General features: G+C 43.4%; 1 protein-coding gene across 3 annotated transcripts; it reads right to left on the bottom strand.

The window, feature by feature from the left end:
- Positions 1 to 2,309: 2,309 nt before the first annotated feature.
- Positions 2,310 to 12,403, bottom strand: stk24a (serine/threonine kinase 24a). 3 transcript variants are annotated; one of them, XM_080019326.1, is made up of 12 exons: positions 12,336 to 12,403; positions 11,318 to 11,457; positions 8,587 to 8,817; positions 8,288 to 8,344; positions 8,012 to 8,120; positions 7,568 to 7,725; positions 6,688 to 6,873; positions 6,450 to 6,595; positions 5,438 to 5,570; positions 4,980 to 5,048; positions 4,729 to 4,865; positions 2,310 to 4,520 (listed from the first exon to the last, which is right to left on the bottom strand). In XM_080019326.1, the coding sequence occupies exons 2-12, from the start codon at positions 11,357 to 11,359 to the stop codon at positions 4,487 to 4,489; spliced, it is 1,302 nt and encodes a 433-aa protein (XP_079875452.1). In that variant the 5' UTR covers positions 11,360 to 11,457; positions 12,336 to 12,403; the 3' UTR covers positions 2,310 to 4,486. The 3 variants fall into 3 exon arrangements, with proteins under 3 accessions (XP_079875452.1, XP_079875453.1, XP_079875451.1); XM_080019327.1 differs by lacking the exon at positions 12,336 to 12,403 and having other exon boundaries at positions 2,310 to 4,343; positions 4,450 to 4,520; positions 11,318 to 11,898; XM_080019325.1 differs by lacking the exon at positions 12,336 to 12,403 and having other exon boundaries at positions 11,318 to 11,898.
- Between the last annotated feature and the right edge of the window lie 224 nt (positions 12,404 to 12,627).

The following is a 12,627-nucleotide window of genomic DNA, read 5'->3' as shown; positions in this document are numbered from 1 at the left end:
GGAAGAGTTCTGGGCCAAATTCAGGTTTTGTTTTTTTTTAATTTGCACTTTTAAAGGTGCTGTCTCATGGTAGTATACAGCTATGTGAGCGTGATCCTGGGGCAAACCATTGACACGGACAGAAAACGACGAGACAAGGTTTAGCGGTTTTCACGGATACAGTGAATCGGTATATGGACATAATGTTTTACCCTCTGTCAGCTCTATGTGGTCATGTGACTAAGGTATGAAGCGGTGAAATACGCATGTCTTGAGGCATCGCACTGTCTGCCCCTCTCCACGGCCCGAGTATCAGGTGAACTTTAAGGTCAACGATGCATGGTAACCTGCAGTAATCTCTTCCGTCTGTCTGTCTAGTAGAACGGGATTCTGACAATTCTTGCCTGTCTGGTAAATTCTCATAACGGTACAACCATGAGTTGTGATACTTTTATTAGAAACTAAGATTCTCATACATTGTTGAGTATTAGGTATATAGAGTAGCAATCTCTACATTGGGGTTTATTGGTGAACATATTGAGTAGCAATGGATTGAAATTGTTATTTGGAAAGTGGAACCTGTGTTTTGTGGAATGCGTCTGTGTTTTAATGGCTATCAAAATGCTTGTATGTTTTCTCGGAAAGGAATCGGATTGTTTGTGCGCCCGTCATCTTGTTTTTAATAACGCGCTGTTGGACAATACTTTTGATAGCTATTAACTCCAGCGAGCAGCTACTGCTCAAAGTCTAGGATTGCATACGGAAGCAACCTTTCGTTTGAGAGAGTAACATACCTGGATTGTGACCACCCGCTTCACTCCAACGTTGCGAGATATTAAAAATCATGCATCAAATGTACATCGGTTTCATTGATTCAGTGAAGGAGACGGATCCAGCTCTGTGGCGTTTCACGTTGATTTGCACAGGACGAGATGAGGCCGGCGCCGTGTCACATGTCCCCCATCCGCCTTGCCTTTTTTTTTTGCTCGGAAGCTCATCAAACCCATGGGTGCCATCTTTATTAGCGTTGGGGTCGCGCCAGATTCCACTTCCAGCTGTGAGAAGGCCCGGCTCTCTCGGTTCCAAAGAGGCAACACGTTTCCAAGCGTATACACAGCGCCACAGGAGGAGAAAAAAACACGCCTTCTCCATGTACACGGAAGCCCCAGAGATTCAGGTCGGATGGAATGTTCCCTGAGTTTGGGTGAGCAAGGCAATACTGCTGTATTCACTTAGCATGAAGTTAGTCGCCGCACCAGTTTACTCTCCCGACAACCCACATAGAACAAAATTAACAGGGCTTGTAGGCACTTGTAACTGCTTGAATTCAGAGATGGCTGACAAATTCCTATACTCATTGAATGTACTGTATTACTGTTTTTAAAGATGATAGGATGAGCTAATATTCTAGTCACCTTTTGTTATTGGTCCTGTTTTAATTTGTCTAAGGTATTTTTTGTATACAAAAGGTTTACATTTTTATGTATATTTTTCTTGTGTACAAATTATGTAATATGTGTATAAACACTGTATGAAATATCTGTATATAGTGTGAGATTTTTTTTTTTTTTTGGATGTATAAATAAAACTTGCTGTGAGGTATTCGCTGATTTAGCCTGTGCTGCCCATGACTGCCACTGGCCAAGAAAGCAGAAGACTGTTTTAGACAATACACAACATGACATGGTGCCGTGCCTCTGGGAGAACACACTGCAAACTGTGACCAAGACTGTCCACGCACCAAGGTGTTCGTCATTAAATATGCAAATATTACTGATTAAAATTCTGATTGTCGCCTTCACTCAAAACATGCAAATAATACGCTTTCATTTTTATCCTATCAGCATTAGGTAATTTTCTTGGAACCACTATTTCGCAGAGACTAATGTGCACATTAACCTTCACTCGCTGAACTGAGCAGTGTGCGGACCGCACACCGAGTGAGTCACGGCTGGAAAAAGCACGGTATGACGCACCTGCTCGTCCTCATATTTAAATGTATTACATCACAATGAATAGACATGAATAATTGATGGGATGATTAACGAGCCATAAATAAAAATACAAAAAAAAAGTAGTGCACAGTGGGAGTACTTCATTGCTCAAAGTGCTGTGGTAGGAAAAACAAACAAACCAAAAAAAGGATAGGAAACATTGCTCTAAAGTTTAAAACAATCACCTTGGAACAGCTCAAATTATAAAAAGACGTACTTCACTTCGGGAGTACTTCATATGTTAGTGGAACAGTGTAGGTTGATCCCAATTCAAAAACTAAAGAAGAAATGGCACAACCATGTTAAATATCAGACTTAAACTTCCAGTTTGTCAAGCAATGTAAGAACTTTATTCAATTCACAACAGAATTTAATTTTTCCGCAAACTCACAACAATGTTCAACACCTTCTGGTCAAAAACCGACAGCAATGTTACATCATATAAAATGTATATTTTAAGGGAGAACTACCCCCGTGATTAATAAACACCCAAGAACCAAATGTCATTCTTTCTATAATACTGCTCTGGATTATAAAAATATTCTTTCATCATCATCATCATCACCCGCCTGTGCTACGTCATGAGATGCCATGATGCTCGCACGATACTAGGACTAATCCTGTGTATTAGACAAAATGTGGCCTATCTTAAGTACCCTTTCTCTTATATCCAGAGGAAATTCAAAAAGTGCAACACAAAAAGAACATCATTCATAGTATAAAAAGGTGCAAATTAGATTTGTCTGGGGTCATGAGAATGGAGCGATGAGTCCAGGATTTAAAAAACAAAAAAATGAATAAAAAATAAATAAAAGGCAGAAAATACAAAAAAAAGGCTCAATCACTGGAACAGAATTATGGGACGCGTGGCTCTGGAACTTCACAACCCTCCATCTGACTGCGATTTTACTCTGCGCGTCACTCGTTTCCCTTCAAATGAGGTGTGTGACGTCCCATAAGGAGCCGACGGGACAGGGAGGTCAGGTGGAGCTGGACACAACGGGAAGGGACTACATCAAGTTTCCCGGCAAAGAAAACATCAAACTGAGAAATGAATATCCTCCGAAGACGTTTGTTCATTAACTCATCAAGATAGAAATTAATTTCAAGAATTGACGCATAACCCTAATTAAACAAACTTTTCATAATACTTTTTACATAGCGGACACCATCACGCATAAAGGCAATCTCCTCTCTCAGTGTGAAGGACTCTACATTCCTCCGGTCTCGTATGCTACAACGCATAGTTGTAAATTAACGGTGTAGTTCATTTTTATTTTGGGACTTATCATTTATGTACATTCTTTTTTTTTCCCCAAACCATCAGGAGGCGTGGTTGGTCAAACAGCTACTGCGCACATCTAGAAGCAGATCAGACTTTGCAACTTTAAACCAAAAACCCAAAGAGAGCGACAGCGTGGGGGTCGATCTGCCAATCTGCATCACCACCGTTAATCTCAGTTACTGGTCATGCTACTGTGTTATGGCTACTTTTCTTGATCGTGTTTAAAAAAAAAAAAAGGCATTTATAGTCATCTATTAAGTGCAATTAAAAGTGAGGGTACGCCACGGAGATAAGAGTGCACCTGTGCAGCCGGTGGAAGACCAGAGTCTGTGGAGGATTAAGCTCGACGATGGAACCGGAACAAAGACGCAAAACTTCAGCTGAGCTAACGACCGAAAAACGACTCAAAGGATACTCTACACAGGCAAGTAACCGGCGCAACCGAAGTCAGCGACTAAAGTACAAACTAGAGGCTTGGAACAGGCTTTCCAGTGTCCATCCTGACATTCTACATGACGACAGCCGCAGCATTAAATAGAATCAAACAGCGTTGATAGAAGATGAAAGCTCCCCCCAAAAGCAAAGAGGGCCGCCATTTTCATTCGACGGACGAGTCCCTAAGCTTCCAGGATAGGTGGCGTCAGACAGTGACGTGTGACAGAACAGCTCATAAAGGCAAGGTAATCTCAATCATGGCCGTTTAAATGTCCTCAAAATATTTACCTTTTAACCAGTATTTAGTTTTTAATTTGAGCACTGCGATTCCTTTATGCATACCCAAATTATCGTTCAGAAACTGTAAAAATTAGCTTATTTACAAGTCTGTACAGCCACCCATAGAGCTGTTCACCTCCCAGAGAATCTAATCCACTTAAAGCAGGATACCTGAGTTTTTAATAGAATACTTCAATCTACCACACACACACACAGACACACACAGACACACACACACCAGAGTGCAAAACTTGCACAAAGAGCCACGCCCAATTCAGAGTCCTCAGTGGAAAAATAGTGAGAGCAGTCATCGAGGAGGCGTTTAGGAGCGGAAGCCACGGACTGTTCTGAACAGGATCCTCCACGTTGTGCTTGTGTGGAAACAAAGAGGAAGTGGTCCAGGATTTGCTTTACACATTACTTTTGGAGACCTCCCAGGAAGGCTTCACCTCGGCTCTGGCTCTCAGAAGCATTTACCTGAACGCTGCGATCAGCGAGACGGGTCAGAGGGCCTCTACTGAGGAGTGCCAGCCCTGGGCAGAGAGAACCTGACAAAATAATACAGTAAATAATATAAACGTTTATATCCTGAAGAGGCAAAATACTGTGGCCAAACACAATAATAATAAAAAAATGTTCTACTTCATCCACAACATATAGCTCCAAGTACTTTACACAAATAGAAGCTAATCAACAAGTAAAAAATTTTACACACACACTAATAGAACAAAGTAAATATTCAGAACAAGCTGCTACCTCTGTATTCTCTGCAGTAGCTCCGTCACCAGAGAGTCGCAGATACCTGGACAGGCCTCCTCCGCCAGGAAGACGACTCCCTGTAGCTCCTCTGCTACGCCCGCCTTGCCATTACTCCTCTCCCCCTGCTCTTTCAGCTAAAAAGGTCACAACTACAACTCAATGTGTATTCAGATCAACCTTTATAATTGAACCATCTAACCCGTCAACATGCATCTTTGTTTTACCAAGTCAGGATGACGTGCACGTACCTCAGAAAACAGTGGGGAAAAGATGGACGACAAGCTTTGTGACAAAGGCGTACTTGGACTCTCTGGCTCCTGAGAAATCAAATACATAGAACAGGTTAAACATAAAAAGAACAGAAAGATACCAACAGCTGGTACGCGCACACCCCCTTCGGATCCGGAAGAGAGAGAAATCATGTGTTCGTTCAACTACGAGATAAGACTATTAATGCTCAGGGCAAATTCAGGAAGTAATTCAAGGATGGCATATGATTACATGGAAGCTGAATTAATTAATTTATATATATTTTTACTTTGATTTTGAGAAATCTTGATTTGTTGAAACCACACGACTGATATAGAAAAATCCCCAGAACAAGAACTCCTTATTTGGACAAGAAGGACATCCATCGTATGTCAAACGTCCAAGGTCTGTAGAGGCACTGCAGTTTATTTCTTTTTAGAAGGTTGTAGAGCCTCACGTGGTTGCTTTCCACCTCGGCAGACTGTGCGGCCCCATTATGAAACTTTCTCGGATCCTTTTCCCTGATGGTGTTGAAGATCCAGTCATCATTGCCGGAGCCATTGTCTCCAGACGCCTGACGATCGGTCTCCCTAGAACGAGCACACACACACACACACACACACACACACACACACACACACACACACACACACACACACACACACACACACACACACACACACACACACACACACACACACACACACACACACACACACACACACACACACACACACACACACACACACCTTAATAACCCCAGCAGGGCCGGGCGCTATATCTTTCTAATATTGATATTGTGAGATCTGTGTTGTTAGACTAGGTGTTGTCTGGGATATTTGTGATCTAGTATTGTGATATCGTTTAATGTTGTCTTTCAGGCTGCGTTACAGTCCCACAATACAATTTTCTGAACTTCATAGAATGTTCTAATCGACACCTCTACCTGCTTGGTCATAATATCCACCATACAATGATTCTTTCTTGTGTATTTGTATTGTGTATTACGGATTTATTGTGTGTAAATACCATACTTTGTGTAGGGCTGTCCCCTGAAAGTCGAATCATCAGTCGGAAACCTGTCAGTCGACTGAGATTCTTCAAGTGGAGCAGTCCTTTTTTTTGTCAGTCAGTGTGCATTACAACAACAGGGTGAAACAGATAGAAGCTTACTAAACGCACAGGGATAACATTTCAACAGGGAATTATAAATAAGGGAAATAATAAATGTATTGTTATGTGTGTGAATCGCCCACGTCCGGACACGAACACGGCTCTCCGTGCGCTCCGATCGCCGTGCCAAATAAAAACAACTAAAAACAGTGCGGGGACGGGGCGATTCCACTGACAAATTTCCGAGTCCGGTACGGCCCTAATTTGGTTAACATTGGGCAGCCCCAAGCCTCGTGATGTTTGAAACATAATAATATGAAATAATAATATGATGGGTACGATTAATACCAACTTACGAGTCAGACTCATCCGAGCTGGATTCCTCACGGGACTGCTCTGACTTCCACCTCTTGTATTTGTCTATCAACTCGGTTAGGTAGGAGGTTTTTTTGGCATATCTTACAATCAATTTGTGCTTTAACAACTCTTTGGCACTTGGCCTCTGTAGGAAACACAAAACACAAGGGATGGATTCGTTAAGCGTGTGTTCATTTCTTAATCGCGTGTGCAGGCGCATACGTCTCATGAACTTACAAAGCTGGGCTCCTTGTTCAAACAAGCTTCTATAAATTCTTTGAGAGGTTTACTGTAGTTTCCTTCCAGCGTGGGGGGGTTGTTCTTTGGGATGAGGAATAAAACCTTCATGGGATGCAGCTCGGAGTGGGGGGGCTCTCCTTTAGCCAGTTCTATTGCGGTTATACCCAAGGACCAGATGTCTGCCTGGAAGACAAAAAAAATAAAACAAGAGAAACTCTCAGCTTAAATATGAAATATATACCCAACAATGATCATGTTGAACCAAGATGGACATATTTGAACCGAATGTTCACATTTTAAAATGCCACGCTAAGAAAAACCTAAATCAAAATAACCTCCAACTTAAAGCAATTAAACTGGCTCTAACAGAAAGCAATCGCAGTACAATTGAAAATTGTTCAACTCGGACAGCAACCGTAGCGGTTTTGCGTGTAGGGTGTACAGCCACGCCTGTTAAGGCTGTTCTGAAAAAAAAAAAAAAAAGTGTCTACAGTTATAAGAACAGACCTTCAAATAAGTACACAAAAGACAAACTGCAAGTTCGAGATCAAGAGTTAACTGCCCAGATCATAGCGCCACCTGAAAGACTATGTAAATCACAAAATTATCTCTTAATCTCTCTCCAATTTAAAGGCTAATACATCTTTAGCCTCCCAGAATAGCCAGTTGATGTTGTATATAAAAGTGTTACCAAGCAGTAATACTGATATGAAGCCAATACTTTCATTAGTTAGCACGTTATAATTAACAGCCATTTGATGTATTTGCATTTTGCATGCGCTCTTCTACATGCAGTTTCCATTTTTGGTGGCGGGGTCCGAGCTTATGGATTGCCACTCTAAGTGAAGGTGAAGGGAAAAGCTGAGCGAAATCTGACCTTTGAATCGTAAGCAGACTGCTTTATGACTTCAGGCGCCATCCAAAATGGAGTGCCAACAAACGTGTTCCTCTTTATTTGGGTGTCCGTCAGCTGGCCTGCAACTCCGAAGTCTGCCAGCTTTACATCCCCTTGTTCCGATAGCAACACATTGGCCGCTGGATAACAAAAAGGAGGACACAAACACACCGGGAACCGTGAGGAGGAATGCTGAACTCAGTGCTGAGTCCACAGGGTTGCATTTTGGTGTTTGTTTGAAATTCCCATCAGCTCACATTGTAACTAATTCCTCACAAAACTGTATTTGGCTGGTCGTGCACAGGACAAGTACAGTCTGACATCCATACAACAAAAACATTAAATTGATAGCTGATGAAAACTGACACCAACTAACTGTCTAACAGTAGAAGAACTCGCTTTCGATAAGACCATACTGAACGGCACCTTTTATATCTCTATGGATCTTCTTTTCAGAGTGCAGGTACTCAAGCCCCTTCAAAATTTCTCTCAGGATCGTGGCAATCTGTGTTTCATCCAAGGCACCTGGTTCCAACTAGAAGGGAAGACTCAAATTAAATCGACTTTAATTTGAGCAACTTTAAATATGGTATTGTTAACTGAGATCATTTTCTTGTTTTAGGGTTTTTAACAGCCTGTAAATCTAGGTTTTTCAGACAATCATACATATGAAGTATTTTGATTACTTACTCATGAACTTACCAAATCTAGGGCTGAACCTCCACCCAAATATTCCATGATAATCCATAATTTTGTACCCTTAAAAAAAACAGTAAGAATAAACGACAGCTCTAACATGGGCCGACACACAGTATTTATTAATAAACACAAAGTGTGTTCAAAACCATCTCGCTATTATTGTAACGAGATCACCGACAATATTTAATTTAAAATATCTTGGAAATGTCAACAAAAAATAATTTTCACTGCTCAAGTACTTATGGACTGCAGTGCAACGAGGAATTCAGTTTCACATAATATGTAATAACTGTCTAACTTACCTTGAGGTATGATCCATAATACTTGGTTACAAAAGGGCTGTCACATTGGCTGAGTACTGTAATTTCCTGTTGAATGTCTTCGATTTCATCCTCCGCCTCCTCCAGGTCAATAATCTTAATGGCCACAACTTTCTGAGTCCGATTGTCTATGCCTTTGAAAACTTCCCCGAAGGACCCTTTCCCGATTCTCTCTAGCTTGGTGAAAAACTCTTCTGGGTCCGCTTTTAAATTCTGAAGGGGGGGAAGCAAGCAGGTACGGTGCGAGAGAGAGAAAAAAAAATTGAATTACAAGATAGATCACAAGACACCGAGGGGAAAAAAGGTCAATAAAAGGCCTCCCAATCAGGGGCCGGGACCTGCATTGGGTAGAAGACAATTGGTTAACTCTGATTAAACTCAGTGAGATAGAAAGTCTCGCTCAAAAGACTTAAAGGAAAAGACTCCAACTGGGCTCAAGCCACATCTAAACATGGCCGTTACTTAAAAAGCTTGGGATACAACAAATACCTATGGGATGTAAATATAGTACATGATTGTATGTGTCAAGAAAGCAGAAAAGGCTCTTGCTATTAGATTTCAGTATTGGCGATATTCTCCAATACTGATACCCATTTTAGCCTGATAGACTGCAATACAACAGATCTGGACTACAATTTTCGGAACTCGGCCTAGCCTGTTTGGAATGCATGCGGCCAGAGTTAGTCTTTGCTCGACTAACTCAGCAGGACAATCAGAGGTGGTATGTGCCTCGTAAAAAAGTAGCTGTACCATCGTTGATTTAGGCTTTGAAGTGCAGTTCAAATGCCTAAGCCTTTAACATCCTCATTAGTTGTGAGAAACGTACGCTGTGTGTGGAATTTTTCACTCCAATATCCACAACAGCCACCGTCAGCTTTGCTCAGCTGCCCTAATCCTAAGACTTTTCTTTTCTGCCTTGTTGACAAACAAAGAAGTCTTTTACATATTTTTGCATTGCGGCATAGCCACCAACTAGGCCAATTTGTTGAAAACAAGGGAAAGACTACTCTCCAAGCACAGCCATTAGTTCGACACCGGCCTTTAACCTTTTACAATACACAATGTGGTGGTTGGAAGATAGATGGTGGTTAGAAGCTGCGAACAAACAATCCTACTTCGGCGATGTGTCAGGGTGAGGTGAGGCTTCATGTCCTCCATCATAACGATGGAACACAAAGGGTATACATTGAAGGACTACACCCTGGCGTATTGATTGAACTAAATGGCCAATTTCCTCCTGGGTAGGAAGGGTAAGAATAGCATAGCAATAACAGCAACATGAATCACTCTTCACACTCTGCAAAGGTAATTGGCGTCCGGCGTTTCAAATTATCTATTTAGACAGAAATACAATGCAAAAAATCCTAGTGTTGACAAATAAGCCAAGGCAATTTAGCCAAAAGCTTTTTTTTTTATTTTTTTTTTACACTAGACAAGGAGGAGATCCTGCTACGTCCTAGCTATGGCTTCTGCTTTTATATCTCCCATGAGAGTAACTTCCAGTAAGGATGCTAATGCACGTTTGGAAGACATATGGGAAGGGAGAGGAGCAAGAGCACAATGAGGGGGAATAAAAGAGGGCAACCAGGGGACTGCTGGATTTTGATAGCAAAATAAACTAAGATCAAAGCACCAAGTAAGGGGGTAGAGCAGAGCACAGCAGAAATGGCAGGGCCAAAACCCTGTCATAACAATTTCGTGGTCAGTCATGCAGGTAAAAAAGGTTATGTCAAATCCAACATCAGAAGAAAAAAAACAATGGTGAAAAACAACATGGGCAGTGGGACCAACGATTTCAAATGTTTGAAGCTCACTTGTTTATCTAGTCAGCAGGTTTACTGCAACAACTAAAGCTGACTGAACCTCTTTGTAAAAGCATGCATTTGATCCTCTCCCATCTGCACCGCACAACTGTGATGAGACTGTACAGTCAGCCGTGCCCCCGGGCCCATGCCAAGCTCCCCCACTCTTAATACTCCATCGCCTCATCTGCTCCTTGTTCTGAATTCCCACTCGGAACTGAACACAACTGGGGTGTGAGAGGGCTAGATCCAGAGTCCTTATTCAAGGGGTGTACGGGTGTGCAGTCAAAACACAGTATTGTTTGTGTAGCTTGAGGCAGTGACCACCATAGAGGCTGTCAGTCTTCGAATTGTTAAATTGGCAATGGCCAAGTGACCTAGTTTATTTACCATTTATTTTAGTTTCTATCTGGTTTTTTTTTTTTGGCCCGTTAAACTGAACCGTACAGTCATTTCAGCAGAGCTTTATAAGTCACCAATATATGGCAATGAGTTGTTCCTTCCAAGTGGCATTGGGGATGTGTGATGAATTCTAACGTTCAAAAAACGACAACAGCCAGGATAATAGCGTCACTCTTCTGCAAATTAGAGCTGAAAATTGTTTGGAATGATGTAGTTAAAAGTTAGTAATACGCAGAGGGTACATTTGTTAAAAGCTTGGGGATTCCACTGAGCCACTGTGAACTGTGGCAACGAACGAACGTCTCCAGCGGACAGAACATACCTCATCATCGGTACTGTGTGAGTTTGAAAGATGGAAAAAGCGGCCGGAGCCCGCACGTTACAGCGTCACAAGAACGACAGCACAGACCGGTGCAACGAGAACACACGCGTCGTGGCGACAGGTTGCCCCAGCCTTTTTTTTTTGACCTTTAGGGCTCAAGCAGCGGTGACCCTCTCCGCCTATTTACCTGCATCCCGGGCAGCACGCTCCGCACGGGGGACAGCGCCATGGCGTCACACCGCCAAGATGAAGCCTCACTTCAGCCGGTTCGGGCGATTTGGCTGGAGTTTGTAGCCGGTCTGCACTTTCCCCACGACACACACAGGTCTACCGAATACAGGCGCGTTTTAGTAACATGCAACTTAATGGGGGGAAGAAAAAAAAAGAAGACTGAACTCCCGGTGAGCCTACACCCGCAGCTGCACCCAGCTGCTCGCTGCTCTTCCGCACTAGCGATGGAAGGCTCGTCTAATTTTTGGGACTCGGTTCTTGACGATCCACTCGGTAGTAAGAGTAGTTATGTTCCTTCCGTCCGTTTGATTCGGTCGTTTCCCTCGCAGAGAACACACACACACACACACACACACACACACACACAAAATAAATAATAACAATAATAATCTGCCCAAAATTAACTTTTTAGAAGCGAGGGAGAAGGCGCGACGCGAATCCCAGAATATATATTTGAGCCCAATTCCGACGACGACAACAACAAATACGTCGGCGGAGCAACGGAGAGTGCGAATCCGAAGAACGAATTACACTTAATCGGATTGCGCCAAACGCAGTCCCCCCCCCCACGTCCCACGTCGTAACTCCACCAGTCGGTTCAATGCGCCGAGGAGCTTGACTCCCCCTCCGCCGGCCACGGGCTGAATCCGCGAAGCTCTCTGCGTTCGCGAATCGTGCTTCGATTTTACCGAGTCGCCGACGACTCCTCTGACACTTTAGCGACACCCCCCCCCCCCCCCCCCCCCGCCGCCGCCGCCGCCGCCGCCGCCGCCGCCCCCGAGTCATTTAAAAGAGCCGTTCGACGCGAACGAATCGCCCCGCGCCCGGCATCGCTATTCCGCACAGCTCCAGCTACTTCAGCGATGTGGCAGCCGTGCCGCCGAACAACCGGGACGAGCGCCGTGGACCGTCCGAGCAATAACTCGGTCACCGCCCTAACGTGTGAACACGGTTCCGCTGAAAAAAAGTTGCACCTCGACGCAGTGGACGCCAGTGCGCGGTTACATCGTTGGCTGCTCTGCGGCGCCCCGCTCCCCGCCGCGACCCGCCGCCATCTTGACCGCTGGGCCCGCTCGCGCTCGGGAGGGAGGACCAATCGCGGGCCAGCAAAGTAAAAACAGTGCGCGTGACGTCATTAACTCGCTGTTGCGTTTACGCGACGTGGTCCGTGAGAGGCTGTAGTAAAGAAATACATTGAAATTATTGTGTATATTTAATATATATTTAAGTATATAGTATATTTAATATTATACATATATATATAAA

The sequence above is a fragment of the Zeus faber genome (assembly GCF_960531495.2).
Source record: "Zeus faber genome assembly, chromosome: 18".
Lineage (NCBI taxonomy): Eukaryota > Metazoa > Chordata > Actinopteri > Zeiformes > Zeidae > Zeus > Zeus faber.
This window is presented reverse-complemented; position numbering and strand designations above follow the sequence as displayed.